Source organism: Panthera pardus, unplaced genomic scaffold (genome assembly GCF_024362965.1).
Source record: "Panthera pardus isolate Hobbes unplaced genomic scaffold, ASM2436296v1 HiC_scaffold_6, whole genome shotgun sequence".
NCBI lineage: Eukaryota > Metazoa > Chordata > Mammalia > Carnivora > Felidae > Panthera > Panthera pardus.
In genome coordinates this window covers 48,462,380-48,482,711 of record NW_026526991.1, presented here as the reverse complement: position 1 = coordinate 48,482,711, position 20,332 = coordinate 48,462,380, and the positions used below count along the sequence as shown (strand labels likewise).

The window sequence follows — 20,332 nt, the reverse complement described above, 5'->3', positions numbered from 1 at the left end:
GATAATGAGTAGAGTCTAAAATCATAAGTCTGTTATTTTGTTTAAAGTAAAGAGTTGATTGGCGCCTGGGTGGCTCAGTCGGTTGAGCGTCCGGCTTCGGCTCAGGTCATGATCTCGCAGTCCGTGAGTTCGAGCCCCGCGTCGGGCTCTGTGCTGACAGCTTACAGCCTGGAGCCTGTTTCAGATTCTGTGTCTCCCTCTCTCTGACCCTCCCCCGTTCATGCTCTGTCTCTGTCTCAAAAATAAATAAACATTAAAAAAAAAAAAATTTAAAGTAAAGAGTTATGAATACCTTCTTTTCAGGAGATACTGTTTCAAAATTTCCATTCTCTCTCAAATCATTTCTTAATTTTGGTTCTTTCACTGGAGATAAACCCTTGAAATTTCTTCTGTATTCAGTTTCATGGATGATTGAGTTACCTTTGAATTGTGGAACAAATTTGCTTTTATTGTGGAAAACCTTAAAACAAAAATTACTGTAGTTTAGTTTTCTTGTTGGTTAAATACACAAAACTTAGTTTCTGAACTGCTTTAAAATTTCATATATAAAGTTGAATTATAGGATGTCAAAAAAGTGAAATTATAAGACTGTTTATAATTTCGTATTATTTCATATATCTAATTAACATCCAAAAAACAACAAAAGCAAAAATAGACAAACTAAAAAGTTTCCATACAGCAAAGAAAACAATCAATAGGGTGAAGAGGCAATCTTGGAATGGGAGAAAATACCTGCAAATAGTACATCTGATAGGGGTTAATATTCAAAATATATAAGGAACCGAAGCACCTTGCTAGCAAGAGAACAATCTGATTTTGAAAATGGGCAAAGGGACACATACATCAATGGAACAGAATATAAAGCTCCAAAATAACCCTATGCATCTACAATTATTTACAACAAAAAAGCCAGGAATATACACTTGGGAAAGTATAATCACTTCAACAAATGTTGTTTGAAAACTGGACAGTCACTTGCAAGAGGATGAAACTGGACCCTGAACTTCTGCACTATTTAATCGGTACCCCGCTCCTCCTAATCGCCTCCATTGTGGCAGCCTCCAAGAGTTACAGCCAGAGTGGACTGGTAGCTGGAGCGATCTTCGGTTTTGTGGCCACCTTCCTCTGCCTGGCGAGCATGTGGCTGTCCTACAAGAACTCATGTGGGACCCAGTCAACAGATGCCACTGTCTGAGGACACCCTACGGCCAGGCCCAAGGCAGGCCCTGAGACGGGAATGTCGGGGAGCCGGCCCCCAGGAGGGGCTTCTGAACTTCTGCTCCTGTGCCAAAGCCCTGCCCACACTGCTGGGCACAAGAGGGGCCTTCGACATCCTCCTGGGCTCCTGAGCCACTCTCAGCCTCTCTTTCTGGTCTTCCTTGGAGAATAGTCCTCCCCGCCTGGGAACAAAAAGCAGCCTCCAGGGAAATCTAGTCTCTTCCTCCTGCTTTTAGAAGCAACCATCTCAGGGACTGATGACCCCACTTACCTACCACAGTCCGGGGGGTGGGTCTGAATACTCCTGCCTAAATCTGCTTCTACTCCACATTCCTCAGGGGAATGAAGCTGTTCTAAGTCCTCTTATAAAAACAAAGCCATGTCCAGGGCACCAGGGTGGCTCAGTCGGTTAAGTGTCCGGCTTCGGCTTAGGTCATGATCTCATGGTTCATGAGTTTGAGCCCTGCGTCGGGCTCTGTGCTGACAGCTCAGAGCCTGGAACCTGCTTTGGATTCTGTAGCTCCCTCTCTCTCTGCCCTCTCCTGCTCACACTCTCTTTCTCAAAAATAAATAAATATTTAAAAAAATCAAAACAAACAAATAAAAAAAAATGGGCAGAGGAATTGAATGCATATTTTTCCAAACAAGACATAGAGATGGGCCAGCAAGTACATGAAAAGGTGTTCAATATCACTCATCATCAGCCACACATAAATCAAAACCACAAGACATCACCTCACACCTGTTAGAATAGCTATTATCCAAAATACAAAAGATAGTGTTGGCAAGGATGTGGAGAAAAGAGAACCCTTGTACACTGTGGGTAGGAATGTAAATTAGTACAGTCATTATGGAAAACAATATGGAGATTCGTAAAGAAATTAAAAATAGAATTACCATATGATCTAACAATTCTACTTTTGGGTGGATTTCCAAAGGAAATGAAATCCGTATCTCAAAGAAATATCTGCACTCCCATGTTCATTGCAGCATTATTCGCATTAGTCAAGACATGGAATCAACCTAAGGGTTCACCAATAGGAATGGATAAAGAATGGTAGAATGGATAAAGAAAATGATACACACACACACACACACACACACACACACACACAAGAATATCATTTAGCCTTCAAAAAGGAAATTCTGTCACTTGCAACAAAATGGATGAAACTGAAGAACATATGCTAAGTCTAAGCCAGGCACAGAAAGACAAATACTGCAGGTTTCACTTATATGTGGAATCTAAGTAAGTGGAACTCATAGAAGCAGAGAGTAGAATAATGGTTGCCAGAACTAGGGGGTGGGAGAAACAGGGAGATACTGGTCAAAGGGTGCAAAGTTCCAGTTTGCAGAATTAATAAGCTCTGGAGATGTAAGGTGCAACATGATGACTAGAGTTAATACTACTAACAGAGTTAATACCTGAAATTTGCTAAGGGGATAAGAGCTTACAACACACATACAAAAAGCTAACTACGTGAGGTGTTAATGTGTTAATTAGCTTGATTTTGTTAATCATTTCACAATGTACAGGTACATCAAAACATTATTTACATACTGTAAATATATAATTTTTGTCAATTATACCTCAATAAAGCTGGGAAAAAACCCAAAGATCAACTTTCTACACTCACTACTATGTTGTGAATAATAGTTACTATAATAAAAATAATGTTTAAGCCAAAAAGATAATGAACCATATCTTTTCTCCCCAGTTTCCTACTCCTCCCTCCCATCAGTTTGATAATGGGATAAGTACAACTGGCATATTTAAGTGAACATAGACATTCACTTTATAAGGCAATTCTGTTGTCAGCTCTACCAGGTTTTTTTTCCTTCCTTGGCATGATTTTTTTTTCTTCCTCCAAAAAACAGAAGATTCCTAACACTGTGAATATCTGATGTGTTCTTTTGTTGTTGTTTTTTTTCCTTTGCTTATTTTTAGCTCAATGCAAGGGGAAAAAATCAGGTAATAATGATGTTTCTGTTTTTAAATGTTTCCCTTTATCCTTAGTATTTTATAATAGGGTTTCTATTTTATGGTATATTATCACTGATTACAAAGAAAGCAAAAGGAAAAGATGTGGACCACAAATAAGGTATATTATAGCTTTGCAATGCTGAATAACACATCTTCATACAGATCAAATCCAGAGTATCTTTTCCCGAGTATAACCTCAAGGACTTTTCTGCCAAAAATTATTCAGACTCCTTTACATATTAATATAAGACATCTTTTTAGAAAACAGGTGTTTGATAAAATAGAGCTGAATAGCTCCTTCAGAAGTTCCCTATCAAAACAAGCATTGAAAATTTCTGTCACAGGACTCTTTAATCCACAGACCCTGAAAATGATATACTTTGAATTGACAAAGAGCATTTACTTTCCCCCCAAATTCTCTGAAACTCCCACTAATGAAAGCAATAAAACTACCAGTGAAGGTTTGCTAATGATTTATTTTATATTATACTTTGGTCCTATAAAAAGGGCTTTTCTATACAATGTCTCCACTGAAATATATAAAAGCTGTCAATGGGGCTTTGATTTGAATTAGCTTTAGCTTAAAGATGAAATGTTCTACAAAAACTGAACAGCTACAATTTTCAGGGAGTGATTTTGTAGATACACACACTTACTATCCAAGAACACTTGTGAGCCAACAAAAGAAGTACTGATCCTCTACTGGGTTCATGAAGGGGACATACGTTGCCTTAGCTATTTTATATGCTTCTAAAATGTTCTACAAATTTCACAGTTTTTTTAGAAACCTGAATAACAAGTAAGCCCAAAGCTGCCACAATTTTTAGGATCACTAGAATTATTACATTAGTGTAAGAGGACTGATATTATTGTCTTGTTGAATCTACCCTCTCAGTCCTGAGGGGTATATAAAGTTTACAAACGAATGTTGAGATACAGGAGAAAATGAGCCATAAGGGTGTATGAAGGGATGTGTATGTGTTCATAAAGAAAATGCAAAGATCTAGAAGAAGAAAAGTCTAGGCTGTCCTGGGCCTCTGAAGATATTCTAAATGCAAGTATTTCCTTACCCAGGCCCAGAAGGATGGTTAAGAATATAAATGAGAGTTAAAAGCCTAAAAACTGTCTAGAGGATGACAGTAGTAAAATATTGAGTGTTTATTAGTAACGGTGGTCGAGATACAAAAAATGGTACAAGATACAAAGAAATCTAGGAGCACATTTAGGTACCATCATAGCTTTTGAAGTTTATAAATGTCATCAAAATGACAATTTCTATTACTGCTCACTTGATACAAAAACAAGATTATGTATCTTGTATTATTTTTAACATATTTTGTATTTTCTTAAAATATTCAGGGTAGTTATGCCTTTCTTATCAGACAGAAAACATGCAACATATTAGTCAACAAAACACAGTATTTTAGAATAAAAGCAATTTAATATTTTTTTATTAAATAAACAAAATCTCGCAGCATGCAAAAACTTACCAGTCCTCATGCTTCATTACCCTGTCTCATATTTAGCGTATGTGATGGATCTGCCAACAGTGACCATCAGTGGCCTAGGATAGTGTCATATTACTACTATAGATCGAAGTAACAGAAGGATGTTAGGAAAACTCTTATTTTCACTTTTCTAGAACCTACCTCCAGGCTCACTGAAGAAGTACCTAATTTCTTTTAGCCCTTAGTTCTGTGTAAATCTGCATTACTAGATCAGAGGATGATACTTAAAAATATATTATATCCATTCAACTACCTGATTGGCTGTAAAAACTGGAGCAGCTTCTTTAGGGGTCTTCCAAACAAACTGCCTTTGATATTCAGAATTTCTCAAGATATCATGTGAAGGAACAACAGTCAGTCCTGCTTTCTTCCGAAGAACTCTATTCAACTGTTAGGGAAAGAAAAACCCCACCCACAGTCATTAAAAGTTTCTGTTCAAACTTTTTCTTTTACTGTGGTAAAAACAAAAACCAAAAAGACATTATAACATATTTCATATAACATGAAATCTACCCTCTTAACAAATTTTTAAGTATACAGTATTGTTAATTACATGCACACCGTTGTACAGCAAACTCTTTTTAATTGATGATCTCTCTTTTAAACTATTTAAAATTTCTTTCTGAATATTGTCAATGAATCATTGTGCATCCCAGAAAAAGATAGCACCTCTCAGTCTCTTCCTACCAATTTTTCACAATTAAATCTATGACTAAGAAACAGCAGCACCTTGCCTTATTCACACATTGCTTCTGCGACACCCCTTCCCTTGTCCACCACTTACACATCACCTTCCTTGATTCTACTGTACCCCCTGGTTTTTGCAATGAGCCACAGATTCTTCACCAACACTTCTGAATGCCTCTCCGTGGTTCCAGTCCACAGTGGACACGAAATGGGGAAGAGGTAGTGGACTGGAGAAAAATGTGGGAGGCAGCGAGATGTCTGCACAAGTCCCCAAAGCCTATGCTTATGTGCTTGCAGGGATGTTCCACAGGCCAGGTGTGACATAGGAGAGCAGAACTCTAAGATCTTTGAGATCCTGCCAGAACTGCCCTTCCTTTTGTATTCTGTCAAGTGAGATGTTGTTTGTGTCCACAATAAGAAATTGAAAAGGGCCTAGGTAGAAGTCAGCTCACCACCCCTGCCAGAGGTAATGGCTTACTACTCCCCTTCTCTGTCTCAATTTGATCTCTCCCTTAGGACTTTGGTGCTGATATTTGATGAATAAAATCCAGAGGCAGGCTGCCCATCCAATGAAGAGATATCTTAGTATAACCAGTACAAACTGGCAACTATTAAGAATAGAACTCATAAGAGGCACCTGGGTGGCTCAGTCGGTTGGGTGTCCGACTTCAGCTCAGGTCATGATCTCACAGCTCATGGGTTTGAGCCCCGCATCAGGCTCTGTGCTGACAGTTCAGAGCCTGGAGCCTGCTTCGGATTCTGTGTCTCCCTCTCTCTCTCTACCCTCCTCCGCTCATGCTCTGTCTCTCTCTGTCTCAAAAATAAACAAACATTAAAAAGAAAATTAAAAAAAAAAAATAGAACTCATAATAACTAAAGTCAACAGCCTCTTAACTATTCTATAAGACATTAGATTAAAAAAATAAAACAATGGAAAAATTTTAAGCATAAAATGTAGTATTAGTGAAATGATGACATTTACAAAGAATTCTATGCTTTTGAAAAGAAATACTGTGAATATACCTACCCCATTATCTACATTTTCTGAAAGCAGCTTGGTAGAATGCTCCAGTTCCCCATTTTCATTAACCGGTATATGACCTTCTATTACATCCTCATTATTTTCCACAATATCTGAAGCCCCTTCAGCTCTGGAGTCTGTAGAGTGAGACCTGGTTCTTTTGGGAACCCTGGAGGCTTCTAGTGCAAGAACTCTTTCTTGGTTAACATCTTCTTTTTGTTCTGCTTCTTGTAATTCTGTTTCTGTGGCTTCAGGTTTTGGTGACACAATATCATTCTCTGAGATAGCTCCATTCCACTCAAGAGATTTTGAAATTTGTGGATCATGATAAGGGACTCTTCTTTTTGAAATAAAACTTGGCTCTTTTGTGATTCCTACAAAATACAGTATACAGAAATAGCCATAAAGCTCTACCATAGTATAAAGTTACAAAGACAACTTTTAATAACACTTAAGAGAGGAGAAATGGAACTGAAAAATCCCAGGTGAGATACACACAATGTCCTTAAAGTTGCAAGATAAAAAAAAAAAATAGGTATAGTTCGTTCTTCAACATAAAATCTTTAATTTTGCTTTTAAAAAGTATTAACATTTTTTTGACATAAAAAAAATTAAAAATTGGGGTCACAATGTTCGAGTTACCCCAACACAAGTCACTAGAATCGCAACGTGACGGGCCTGGCAAAGCCAGCAGGACATGTTGCCTCCGTTTCTAATTACTTTCCTGTGCTACTTAACAGAACAATGGGCCCTGGTACTGTCAAAATTTGGAACTTTTCACAAAGCTTCTCTTATGCACAGTAGACCAAGGTGAGAAGGGATGAGATGTCATTATGCTGGATCTTGGTTCTACATTTGCCTTGATTTCCTGAGAATTAAAGAGAATGAACCCTTTTAACAAGAGCTAAGATACTATTTCTCTATATTTCTGTCTGGCAAGCAAATGTCCAAAAAACTTAACCTTCTACCCAAGTAAGAGGAGCTCTGTGGAATGACAGCCACTGGGACACTGTCCTAGTTTGGGGCCATTCTTTAAATAGAAAGACGACTTAGCAGGGTGGGGAAGAAAGAATAAGACTAGAGGGAAGGAGAGGAAAGGTGGACTGAAAATGTGGCATGAGTTCTTTAGCCTCTGTCAAGGATGATTTGGCCATGGAACCCAGGGTCCCCTCCCTTACAAGACTTCCTTAGATTAGTGGTCTTCAAACTGGGTGCATATGTGTCTGGAGGCATATGGAGACATTCTAGGGGATAAGCAGAAATGGGCCGTGTAAGGGAATCATTTTGCAGATCTTAACTCTGTATGCACTACATCCCAACGTTGGTCTGCCTGAGAGTTGCACCTGCTGTCTGTAGTCTTCGTTCCCACCCCCGCCTTCCCACTTCACAAAAGGAAGACACACCTCTCAGCCAGCCCCAAGGAATAAAAAATTCTCGTAGGTGGGAAAGACAAAGGGACAATTCAAAAAAGTATAACTACCAAGAGAGAGTACCTGACAGCAAAGCAAAGAAGGCAGAGATGACAAATAACAAAAGAATAGTGCCTTATTTCACCCATCTTCACACTTTTCCCATCTAACTAACTTAGATGGTAATTTGGGGGTAAGAGGGTTGTCATGTGAAATGAATATATGTTAACACATGTTAACACATTTATAGGGATTGAAAAATAAAGTTAGACTTTGTTCTCACAGCAAATAATTCTAATTTGCCTGATTAGTTTGCCAATGAGGACTGACTTTACCACTTATATGATGAACATTTACCGTAAAGTGAATCAGCTATATTGGCTGCTCCAAAGTTTTAACAGAACGTAAGTGAAACATATGCATGATATTCCATATGCCAGAAATCACATCCTTTGATTTCACTTTGTTACAAACTGAATTTGTTACACTTATGATAAAAAAAATTAAATGTCAACTTAAAAATGTGAGGGCCACCTAGATGGCTCAGTTGGTTAAGCACCGACTTTGGCTCAGGTCATGAACTCACGGTTCACAAGTTCGAGCCCCACATAGGGCTCTCTGCTGTCAGCACAGAGCCCACTTTGGATCCTCTGTCCCACTCTCTCTCTGCCCCTCCCCGCTCGCACACGTGCACTTGCTCATGCGCTCTCTCTCGCTCTCTCTCTCGAAAATAAATAAACATTAAAAAAATGTGAAAGGATGCAAAGACTTTCTAAATACTTTTAAGGGATATGAAAGCAAAAATTTGAAGACCATTGCTCTAGACTTCTCTCTGTTCTAACACAGAGAGGCTTCTGGTAGAAGAGCAAAATGAAAGGGGAAGATTCTCAAGTGGTCTGCCATAATCTCTGAGCACCAGCAAAAATACACTAAGGGGAAAAAATACACTGTTAACAGAACACCCAGCCAGTCCTAGGTAAAATGGCTGTTATTCCTCCCACCTGCCTTTCTGAAGTTCTCACTCTGCCCCTCCCCCTAATCTAATTGTTTCCCATTCACATACCTCCCCTAGACCATTCCTGCTTTCATAATGTACCATACTCTAAAGTGGCTTTGCTCCCAGTCTTGTCTCAACATACCCACCCTCAAATGTAACTGATCTAAGCTACAATGTTATATGCACAACACTCTGGTTAACCAATTCCGTAGTATCATAACAGGCCATCAGTGGGATATATATACTTTAAGATTTATTTTGTATTAATCTAATAGAGCCTCAAATTTGTAGAATTTCGAGTCATTTGGAGGACTGAGCACCATCTTGCCCAAGAAGCAGAGACATCCAGTGTTTGAAGTCAGGCTCTGGGCAAAGGATCCTGATGCTTTAGAGGAACCAAGAGCCACTGACTCTAGCCCACTTTTCCCTTTTTTCTCCAAATCTAATCCCAGAAACCCTCTCCTCATTTTACTAATTTCCCAGGCTTGGGAAAATTATGCTTATTTCTCATACGTCTTTTCTTTTCTTGGCTTCAAATATCTAATATTTGAGGGACATACATACCATGCATAAAGCATGCTCACATGTGAGGCCCCAAGCACTCACCTGTATATATGCACCTGCCCCTTAACAAGGAATATCTCATTTAATCCCTCCCAGCAATCCTGTGCAATGGGCTTCCTAAACCCCACCTGGTAAAACAGGTCAAATTTTCCCAAGATCAAAGCTAATGGAGGTCCAAACTCACGTTCATTCATTCAAACACTGGTTTGCATAAGCACTGGAGGAAATGTCATCTACTAGGCAGGAAGACAACCAGAGCCCTTGCTCTTCGAGATCTTCTATTCTAGTGAGGGCCAGTGAAACAGGCAGGTAGGATAAAGTCACTCTGTTTCTTTTCCTCTGCACCATTCTCTGGGAAACCCTGGCCTAGGGCTGACTTCCCTGGGATACCAGGAGGAAACATGTGTGATGACAAAAATACAGCCTCTGAACTCATGGGCTTTCAACAAAACAGATTTGATTTCACATCATGGTTTTGCCACTTACTAGCTATGAACTTTGGGCAAGCTACTTAATCTAAGTTTCCCTTCCTCAAGACCTTGGGAGAACACCTCCCCAGGCTTGACTGCTCTCAGCCATCCCATCTCAGCTCAAGTATGACTCCTCAGAAAGGCCTTTCTTGACCACTGAAGCTAAAGTGGCTTCCCTCCAACCCACCCCTCCCTCAAGTTATCTATATGCTAGCCTATAACAACTTGAAGTCCCCTAGTTTATTTATTGAGTTACTTGTTTACTTTTTTTGCCCACAATTAAGGGTCTTTGTCTGATTCAAGGCTATGTCCCTAGAAGCTGGGAATAGTCCTGGCCTATAGCAAGCCCTCAGTAAATAGCTGTTAAACAAATATGTCAACCAGACCAATGGAACAATGCTTCACAATTCTTAATCATTTTTGCAAACTTAACCCCAAGCTTTACTTAAGTTACAACGACTATTAGTTTGTTCAGCTTACCTAATTGATCCGATCTAAGTCCAGCCCATGGGTACCTTCTCCCCACCGAGGGATTATAGGACTCTGACAAATATGACTTTTTCCACAGAAAGTTTCTCTGGTATTCACTCAGCCCCTGAGATACAAAATAAAATTTAAGTACAACGCAATTAATGGACATTGTTTTAAAAAAAAAAGACATCAGTAAAATAATTTCGGAACCATGAAAAGAGTTGAAAGCCTGGAGATTGATAAACACAGAAGAGCTCCCTAATAACAACTAATATTTACCCAGCCCTGTGCTAAGCAGTTCACACGTCTTCTATCCTTTAATCCTCACAACCACTTGAGGCAGATGCTGGCAGGAATCCGACTCCCTGAGCAGCTACCTTTTTGCTGGTTGTCTGATTCCAAAGCCTGAGCTCTTGTCTGATAACAGGTGACAATCTAAATCCCCATCGCTATAATTATCCTTACTGATTACGCTGGCAATGAGTACACAGTATCAGGTATTAGGCCTAGTACCTCTCGAAATGTTGTAAAGTCAACCAAAGACGAATTCCCATCCCATTCTGGATACAAGCCCTTAAGATAAAAGAATAAAACAGGGTTTGTGGAAGGATGTGGTCAACTGTTATGCTGATAGGTGCCTGACCCTGACCCCTACCACCTACCTGAAACTTACGCACAATATGAAAACTGTATATTTCTTACACCCTATCTTTACCTAGCCAGGGTCCCATTTCTCGATCCTTTAAAAGACATAGGCACTTTAAAGTTTTAAAGGGCAGGTAGGGGGCGGAGGGTAAAAGGCTGAGATGTGAGATGGGCTACAGGTGTTCCAATCTGAAGCCACCTTAGATCCCTTTACAAAGCGCCCTCCTTCCATCACCACTCCCCTGTGCCCTCCAAAATCAATCTCTCTCAACACCACCAAACGCCTCCATACTGCAACTCGGAAATGTGTGTGAGCGGAGAGGGAGCTAGGTGGAGGAGACAAGCATCCCTCAGGATCTTGGCAAGCAGGCTCGGGAGCTGACAGGCATTGCGGGGCCCAGGAGCGCCGCGCAGAAAGCCAGCGCGGCCCCCGTGCCGGCACCCGCCCAGCCGCGACTCCCCCCGCCCCCCCCCCCCCAGCAGACTTCGGATCTGGAGACCACGGCCTCACCTTGAAGCGCACCGGCATGTCGCTCGGCGCTAGAGCCCCCGCCACTCCGACAGTTAACGGGACAAAAAGCCCCGAGGGGGCGGGGCGACAACAGTCGGTTCCCTAGCAAAATCCTCAGCCTGGCGTCCCCGACTACGCGCCGGCGCACTCCGCGCTTCCCTCCTTGAGCCCCTACGCTCTGCCTTTCTCCGCCCATTCTGAGGTTTAAGAACCAATAGAGACCCCGAGAACTTCTTGCCGTCATTAAGATTCGACCAATCAGTGCCCGAATGGGGGACGCCCGCCTCCCGTGACAAATCCCGACGACTAACAGAAATGGCGGGCGGAAGACTGGCCAATGAGGCTCCCGGAACCGGGTGGGTGGGGCCCCGCGGGAGCTTTGTCCTGGGGAGAGTTCAGCGGCTGCTGGTATTGAGGGTCGTTGTGTGGCTGTGGGTGTACCTGCCGGTGGGATTCGTATGTTACCGGCCTCGCTGGGCCGGTTTCGTGACGTCAGAAAACATGAAGGTGTGTTCTTAATTCCAAGTCTGTGACGAAACCGAAATGTTTTCTTTTTCTGAAATGAGAATGTTCAGGTCTGTTCTCCTGAATATCAGGTCCTACAACTGACAGCCATGTTACATCACTTACTGTCGCATCAAAAGGAATAGGCTAAAAAGAAGTATTGCTTAGGCAGGCCAAAAAAAAAAAAAAATTTTATTTACTCTTGAAAGATAAACTGCTTACTTTCAGTGATGTTTTTGCCTCCCACTACCCCGCCCCCGCAAAAAAAAAAAAGTATATATAGCTCTTAATATTAGAAAACATTAATGATGCTTGTGAGTCTCAGCTTCTAAAGCTTCAGCGTTGTCTCTCCTCTCATTCATTTAAAAAAATAAAATTGCATCTGATTTCAATAGACTTGCCATCATCATCAGTAAGTATTTTTTGAGATTCTCCCATTGACAGAACACTGTGCTGGGAAAGAAATAAATTGTCCTGACAGTTCTCTAACATACTTGCAGAGAATGAACATATATTTATTCAATAATGTATAATGTATCATTGTGCTAAATTTTCAAATGGCAGGTATGATGATAAGGGCTACAGGAGTTGGAGGAGGGAGTTGTCCTTAAGGGCAGAGATGATTAGAAGAAGCCTCAGGAAGAAATATTCGGACTCACCCTTGGAGATTAGAAGGACTGAAATAAAGAGGAAAACGGGACGATCACAGGGCTGATGTCTGAATGGAATACTGCCCAGCTTCTTCCAGGAACAATGAAAATAGTGCCTTTACTTTTGTCATTTGTTGACTAAAGAAAAGTATACCCTCTTTTAAACTTTCAAATATTAATAGCAATCCTTGATGCTCTAAGCATCAAGACTTGTCTTCCTGAATCCTAATTGATGTCTCTGTTCTTCTTCATCATCACTGAGATACTTAAAAATTCATTTGAAAGAGCCACCTGATACCTGAAACAAAGAGAATATTAAATTAGCCCCTATGTGGCCATGCATCCAGGGGGCCCTTGATAAATGTTAATTGGTGATGACAGCATCTCTGTCGTGTAAATTGAGAATGGCACCAACAAGACACAGCAGAACATAAACTGAAGGTCCTCTTGAGGAAAACAGTCCAGATTGCACAGAGTAGGAAAAACACAGCTCTGGTTGTATATACAGCTTTGTTAGGACAGAAGGCTGAGGCGAAGTCAATAAAAGCAGGCATGTAGAATGTAGCCTGTCTGCTAAACAAGGACCATGGTAACTGCAGTAGGGCTCTGCTGAGAAGGGAATAAAGGACAAGAGCGGCAGATGGGAAAAATAACGGAATCACAACCGGGGTTGGCTGAGAGGTGCTAAAGGGACTCCAGGAAGAAGAGTACTTTGCTATTCTTAAATGAAAGCCTCCTCAAGTTTATGAGGCAAAGACGTAGACATACAAAAAGGGACAACCTTAGTATATGAGCCTATAGCTTGTGTTTTACCAGCTTTTCCACTCTCTACTACTGCAAGAAGCAGACCCAGCACCTACAAAGTTCCACCCAAGTGTTTGGGGGAGTCCCGGGAGGTGTCTCACATGTGCTTACAGCTACTACATACAGTACGCAGGGCAACACTGCCTCTCATTTCAGTAGCCACACATCTGCATGTGTCACTCTTGCTGCTGGCCACCACAGCCACAAGTGCTGAGTACTGAGCCTCCACTGGTCACGGCATGAAGCATCCTCCGACTGCCCAGTCCTGCTGGTGATCTGTGACAAGGCACCTCCGTCTCCTTTTTGTGTTACCCTCTATTAAGTGAGTGTCAAAGTGTCCTGGAGGGTTTTTCCATTTGTATTTCAGCCTTCCCTCTCTCCAAAGGGAATTCCATGGAGTCTGGGCCAGAAAGTAATCCTCAAGTGATAGGTTTCATTCTGTGTCATTCTATGACCTTCTATTCTAGATGAGCTTCTCCCTTCCACAGCCAAGCCTCTCTTCCTAGGACCAGGGTGTCATACCTGGCTCCCTCTTCCCTTTGTTGATGTCTCTGTTTCTCATGCAAATAGATTTCTCTTAATTATCTGTGGGAGATTAAATTGGTACCACCTCTAATGAAGGACAATTTTGCAGTCCTTTGACCCAGCAATTCTACTTTTATAACTTTATCTTACAAATATACTTGCCCATATGTGAAAATTATCTGTTGAAGGTTGTTTACTGTATTGGAAACAACTTAAATGTCCATCTGCAGGGGACTAGTTAGATGTATTGTGTTTCCTCCAGGGCCCAGAGCAAGAACAGGCTATGCAGCAGGCCCAGATGACAGTGCAGGCCGCTCTGCTCCCTAGGGCTTCCACCCCAGCAGGTCCAGGTGGGTCGGACCCGCTTCTGGTGTCAAGTGTTATATCCATCAGGGTCTGGCTGGGAAAACTGAAACTACCAGAGGCATTTCCAAAAAGAAAGCTTAATATAAACTATTGGTTAATGAGTTACTAGAGAACTTTGAAAAGCTAAAAGGAGAAACAGGATAGTAATTCCAGAAAGCAGCTCACACCCCTGAGGTTGGAAAAGCAAAGGGAAATGTTGATGTTACTGAAACACAGAGGTTTGCCCTAGAGGCCTCAGGGAGTGGGTGAGACCTCTGCCCAGCTGGTACTGGTGCCTCAGGGAACAAAGTGAAGCTGCCCCTGGGAATGACAGAAAGGGAGGGAAGGAAGGAAGGAAGAGAGAGAGCAAGAGAAAGAAAGAAAGAAAGGAAAGAAAGAAAGAAAGAAAGAAAGAAAGAAAGAAAGAAAAGAAAAAGTTAGAGACTGAACCAACTACTACTATGGAGAAAACAGTCATCATTAAGGTGCTGCTGAGAGCAAAAAGCGAGTGAAAGCAGGCATTCTGGTCTCTAGTGTCCTCTCTTAGCAGACCTAGAGGGAGTTAGTCAGCAGGACCCAAAGGATCTGCACAGCCCAAAAGGTAAGATTGAAAGTGAAAGACAGTAACTCAGTAACTTCTACCTATCAAACCCTTTAAAAGAAAGAAGCATTTTTTTTTAATGAGCTAACATGGAAGGAGTTCAAAAAAAAAGGCAAGTTACAGGTGTGTATAATATACCATCAGTTGGCATAAAAGAAAGACAAAAGAAAGAAGAAAAATGATGTTATCATTCACAGACACTTTTTCCCTCACTCATAAGTCCAACTCCATTATAGCAGCTATGAAGATGAAGAACATTTCATACAGCTTATAAATATATGGAGACTCTAAGGTATTGATAGCTACTACAACTATTCTCTTCGCATGAAATAACGCCTTTGACTCTTTCTAGATTTACTTTGATTTACATATATTGCAATAGGTCTGTTTTCTCTTTTAGAGACAAAAATATATCAAAATCCTTTAAAAACAACTTTTATTTGCACTTGAAATACAAATATATTACCCATTAAATTAAAAACAAGAAGTCAATCACTCCACAAACCTAACAATCTCCTATCATTTTCAAAGCAGCAATTGAAACATTGGAGAATTTGTATTTGTATTCAAACTTGTATTTGTGTTGAATCTATATGTGCCTCTAACCATATTTTTATTTTACAAACAAAAATATACTGCATATAAGCAAAATACTATCAAAGGGTTGAAGAAAGAAGATACAAAGAAGAGTAAGATACAGCCCGTTTCAAATCTGATTACAGTTGAATGAAGGAACAGACATACACACAAAGAACACAGGAAATGATAGAAAGAAGGATTCAAGAAAGGGGCTAAATGTGAGCACTCTGGTATTCTGAAGATGCTTTTAAATCTAGTGCCAGAAAGTTTGATCCAAGCCTGCAGACTGAAGAGCAGACAGGATAAGAGAGCTGCTTTTAAGTTCCATCCTGGGAAACACCTGATCGAGAGAACCTTTCACTTTCTCTTTTGTTCTGTCCTAGGTAGCTGAATCCAGGCCAGAACTAACATTTGCTCAAGATTGGGTCTCAAAAAGGTAAGTTACTTGCTCTCTGTCATCTTATTTTCCCTGGCTGCTTTAGAAATCAGAGTAAAGCTGTTTTAGAAACCACCCTACAATCAACACAGTGATGCATCAGCCTTATGTTTGCATATATGTGATTTTTTCTGAAATACCTTGCAAGGTAACTGAAATTCCAGTTTCCAGGCTTAGTAATGCTCTTGAGCTCTGTAACTTCCTCTTGGGTCGTATACGTGGGCTTTCCTTGGTAAATCTTGATCTCAGCCTCTGCCAAAAAGCAATCAGTCAGACAGCCACTTTCTTTGGCATTTTTCCATAAGTTTTAACTGCTTTTTCCTCACATGAATGAATTTCTGATTACACGACTGAAAAGAAAAATGACAAAATTAAATCAATGGATTCTGTTTCAGAAGCAAAATTGCTGATACTTCACATTAGTTTCAGTAAGAATCAAATAAACAGGGTGTGTGATTAAGACTTACCGATGAGCCAAGTGCAATTTATCCTCCAGACTTTTCGCTGTGGGATGCCTTTGTTGACAAAGAAGTGTCTGGCTTTTGAATCAATGGGGCACCTTTTGGAGGGACTCCAGGTTCTCTTGACAACATGAACTTTTTTTCCTTTTTTTTTTTTTTTTTTTTTTTTTTTTTTTGGTGAGCCTGAGGGACTTCTAGCCATACAAGGCCATGACTGAATAAAGAAAGTAATTCTTAGTAAGGCATAAGTCACTGCAAGCCTCACATACCATAATAACATGTTGTGCCTCCACTGAACAAGACACAGAGAACAAAATTTGAAGGCACATAATTCTTTTCATTTTAACGCCTTCACTGTTGATGATTTTGTTATCAAAAAATTGCCTTCCCTTTTCATCAGTGATTATTGTCCTAAGTCACCATCGCTAGGAAAGTATCCACAAGGACACAGACTTTTCTGGAATCACTAACTCTGTAGATTTGGAAGCATTAATTCTCTGACCACTTAAAACCAGGTGTCATGTCTTAAGGTCAGACCAGAGGACACTATCCACTATCTTCCTGAGAACCTTCTAAATCTCTACCCTACTCCAAAATAAATTTTGAAATATTCTTTTATCATGTAGTATATAGGCACCTTAATAACTTCAGGTCAAGACCAAATGCCTGCCATTATTCCTACTGAAATCACTGTTCTATTAGTAACGCTATATCAAATACCAATAAGGGACTAAGAATTTTTCAGAACATAAATCAGTTTTCCTCTCCTTAGTGACTTAATAATTGTTGATTCCCTTAAAACATTCATTTGGGTTTTGCTGGAGCAATGAGTTCATAAAATCTTAGTATATGTGGTTCATTCTCTCAGCTTCCAGTAATTGAATTAATAATGTTTGACAGTATAGTGATATGCCAATTGTAAAATACTGCACAATGAATTTAAAGAAATTGTTTCAATATCATGGAGCACAACTTACAGAATAAGTTTTAGGAATCCTTTTCATTTGAGTTAATCATAGCTGTGGCAGATACTGAGGCTGACACTCCAAATCCATTCCAGCCTCCTTCTCATGCACTGCAGAAGCTGGAAAGCTAAAGTCCCTTTGACACTAGACCCCTTTGCAGCTGATGGTCAGGTGTAACTTACATTTTGCTGATGAGAAGCACTTGCATAAATTGAATTAGATGGGAGAAAGAAAGACAAAGCATAAGCAACTGTTGTGGTTATGGCGGTAGCAGCAGTAAGTTATGGCGGTAGCAGCAATAGCATGGTTATGAAAAGGTAGCTCTATCAGCAGCTTCCTGGTCACCACAGCAGTGACAGATTTCTGGAGCCAGGGCTTAGAGAGGTGGCTTATTATTAACTTAGCATTGAATTTCCTGGTTCTACAACTTCCTGACATTAGTGAGTCTATTCTGTCTCTTCTAGAATTTACTCTTCTGCATTCCCAAGGATTCTGTAAGGCACTTTGTGTCAGTCATCTATTGCCACAATAATACTGTATAACAAACACCCCCAAAAGGAGTGGCTTAAAACAATAACCATTTAGTATTGCTCATGACTCTCTGGGTCAGTTGGCCAGTTCTAGTAGCCTAGGTTGAGCTTGGCTGACCTCACTGAGCTTGCTCAGTGGTTATTTGGTGGGTAAACTAGAAGCTGGCTGGTCTCCAACGACCTCAAGTAGGAAAACTCATCATTGCTCCCTCACCTTCCAGCAGGTCATCCTGGATTATTCTCATGGGATAGGAGGGTACCAAGAGGGAGAGCAAAGTGTGCAAGGTCTCTTGAGGATTAGGTTTAGAACCAGCACACCATCACTTATCACTTCTACCACATTCCATTGACCAAAGCAAGCCAAACAGCCAACCCACATTTAAGACTAGGGAAACAGGGGTGGCTCAGTCGGTTAAGCATCTGACTCTTGGTCTTGGCTCAGGTCGTGATCTCACGGTTTGTGAGTTCAAGCCCCACATCGGGCTTCGCACTGACAGTGCAAGGTTGGGATTCTCTCTCTCCTTCTCTCTCTGCCTCTCCTCTGCTCCTGCTCTCTCTGTTTCTCTCTCAAAATACATAAACTTAAAAAAAAAAAAAGAGTAGGGAAACAGAGTCAACCCTTGATGGGAGGAGTCACAAAGTCACATTATAGAGGAGGAATGAAAATTTAGGTCTATTTTTTCAGTAAATCTGCCTCAACACTGAATACCCTGAAAATACCCTCTCTGCTTTAAATAGCTGAATTAGTTATGTTCTCTGCAGCTTAACTCTGACCAATACAATGGTAGGTTACATATTTGCATTTATCTCTATTCCCTCTTAAAACACTATAAAATGACAGTAAATGGATAAACCAGGTATAAATTGGTGAGGTCAAAGAGAATGGCAGAGGAGACAACTGCAAAATAGAGATGTGGACAAATATTGGTGACATGGAAACAGAGTCTTACAGGCTGGGCTCTGTGAGAAAGAAATGGACCCTGAGATGAAGTTGAAGGTGTTGAATGTTTATTACCGAAGGCCCTTGGGATCAACATCTGTGGAAGGGAGGGCAAGGGAGCAGGACTGGGTAGAAGTCAGGTTTAAAGCAGGCCTGACAACCTCAACTAACCCCATGGGGAGTCCAGAACTAAAAGAGCCTGTGAGACATGCCCTGTGCTGGGCTATATAATGGGCTTCCCTAGAAAGAGCATGACCTTGGGTAAGGCAGCTCCCTCCAGTGGAGGTCACAGTATAGCACACAGACAGGAGGCAACTATCCTTCCCTAAAGTGGAACATGGACAAGTGTATCACCATAAGCATGTTCCTACTAAGCAATCAATGTTCCTAACAAACAACACGTATTTGAAGCCATAGGCAAAAATATCTCTGTTCCTATTGGGAGCCAGTCTCAATGCAGCTGTTAGAGTTTTAGTCCCCAAATCTTCAAGAGTGAAGGAGGGTCCCTGTCAGCACTGGTACCCTTAGTTCTGGTTCAGAACTCCCAGAGACAAAACACTGGGCCTGAATCTCACTGTACCCTTTCCCTTCCCTAGGCTGTCTCCTCTATCTTACCATGTTGTGGTTCACTTTGCACCTGCATTAGGGCATCCACAGCCTTGTGCTTCCAGAGAATCTGGTGGTGTTGGTGCCATGCTAATGGTTAGGAAAGCCAGATACAGGGGCCAGCAGGACATTCTGCTTGTGAATTTCCCAGGCAAAGGAAGGGTGGGAGTTGGGGCTGGAGAGGAGCACAGGAATCCTGACCTTAGAGGGGAGCGAGGGGAAAAGGAATTGGACCTGAGGAATTGGCCTAGAACTTGCCTTTTTACCTCAAGGTGTATAAAACCCACATTAAAAAATATTGTCACCCATAACCAGTAAAGAAACTGAATTATCAAAAATCTCCCAAAAAACAAGAGTCCAGGGGCAGTTGGCCTTCCAGGGGAATTCTACCGAACATTTAAGGAAGAGTTAACACCTATTCTCTTGAAGCTATTCCAAAAATTAGAAATAGAAGGAAAACTTCCAAACTCTTTCTATGAAGCCAGCATTACCTTGATTCCAAAACCAGACAGAGACCCCCACTAAAAAGAACTATAGACCAATTTCCCTGATGAACATGGATGCAAAAATCCTCAGCAAGAGATTACCCAACTGGATCCAACAATACATTAAAAAAAATATTCACCACAACCAAGTGGGATTTATACCTGGAATACAGGGCTGGTTCAATATCCTCAAAACAATAAATGTGATTCATCATGTCAATAACAGAAAGGACACGAACCATATGATCCTCTCAATACATGCAGAGAAAGCATTTGACAAAATACAGCATCCTTTCTTGATAAAAACCCTCAAGAAAATAGGGATAGAAGGATCATACCTTGAGATCATAAAAGCCATATATGAAAGACCCAATGCTAATATCATCCTCAATGGGGAAAACTGAGAGCTTTCCCCC

The 20,332-nt window shown here is 40.9% G+C and overlaps 1 protein-coding gene and 2 long non-coding RNA genes across 4 annotated transcripts in view; 1 reads left to right on the top strand and 2 right to left on the bottom strand.

Moving 5' to 3' along the window:
* Positions 1-11,624, bottom strand: part of MDM1 (Mdm1 nuclear protein) — a 34,145-nt gene extending 22,521 nt beyond the window's left edge. For both annotated transcript variants that reach the window (XM_019455040.2, XM_019455041.2), the window contains exons 1-5: positions 11,486-11,624; positions 10,339-10,453; positions 6,425-6,792; positions 4,964-5,098; positions 293-460 (exon numbers count right to left, since the gene is read on the bottom strand). In XM_019455040.2, coding sequence (XP_019310585.1) covers positions 293-460; positions 4,964-5,098; positions 6,425-6,792; positions 10,339-10,453; positions 11,486-11,503 — 804 coding nt within the window. In that variant the 5' untranslated portion in view covers positions 11,504-11,624. The remainder of the gene's footprint in view (positions 1-292; positions 461-4,963; positions 5,099-6,424; positions 6,793-10,338; positions 10,454-11,485) is intronic.
* A 253-nt stretch (positions 11,625-11,877) lies between these two features.
* Positions 11,878-20,332, top strand: part of LOC109270475 (uncharacterized) — a 154,720-nt gene continuing 146,265 nt past the window's right edge. Inside the window, exons 1-2 of the long non-coding RNA XR_002081546.2 lie at positions 11,878-11,992; positions 15,877-15,929. This is a non-coding gene — a long non-coding RNA (uncharacterized LOC109270475). The remainder of the gene's footprint in view (positions 11,993-15,876; positions 15,930-20,332) is intronic.
* Positions 12,845-16,546, bottom strand: LOC109270477 (uncharacterized). Its single transcript, XR_002081553.2, has 3 exons — positions 16,397-16,546; positions 16,070-16,279; positions 12,845-12,937 (listed from the first exon to the last, which is right to left on the bottom strand). It is a non-coding gene; the product is annotated as an uncharacterized LOC109270477 (long non-coding RNA).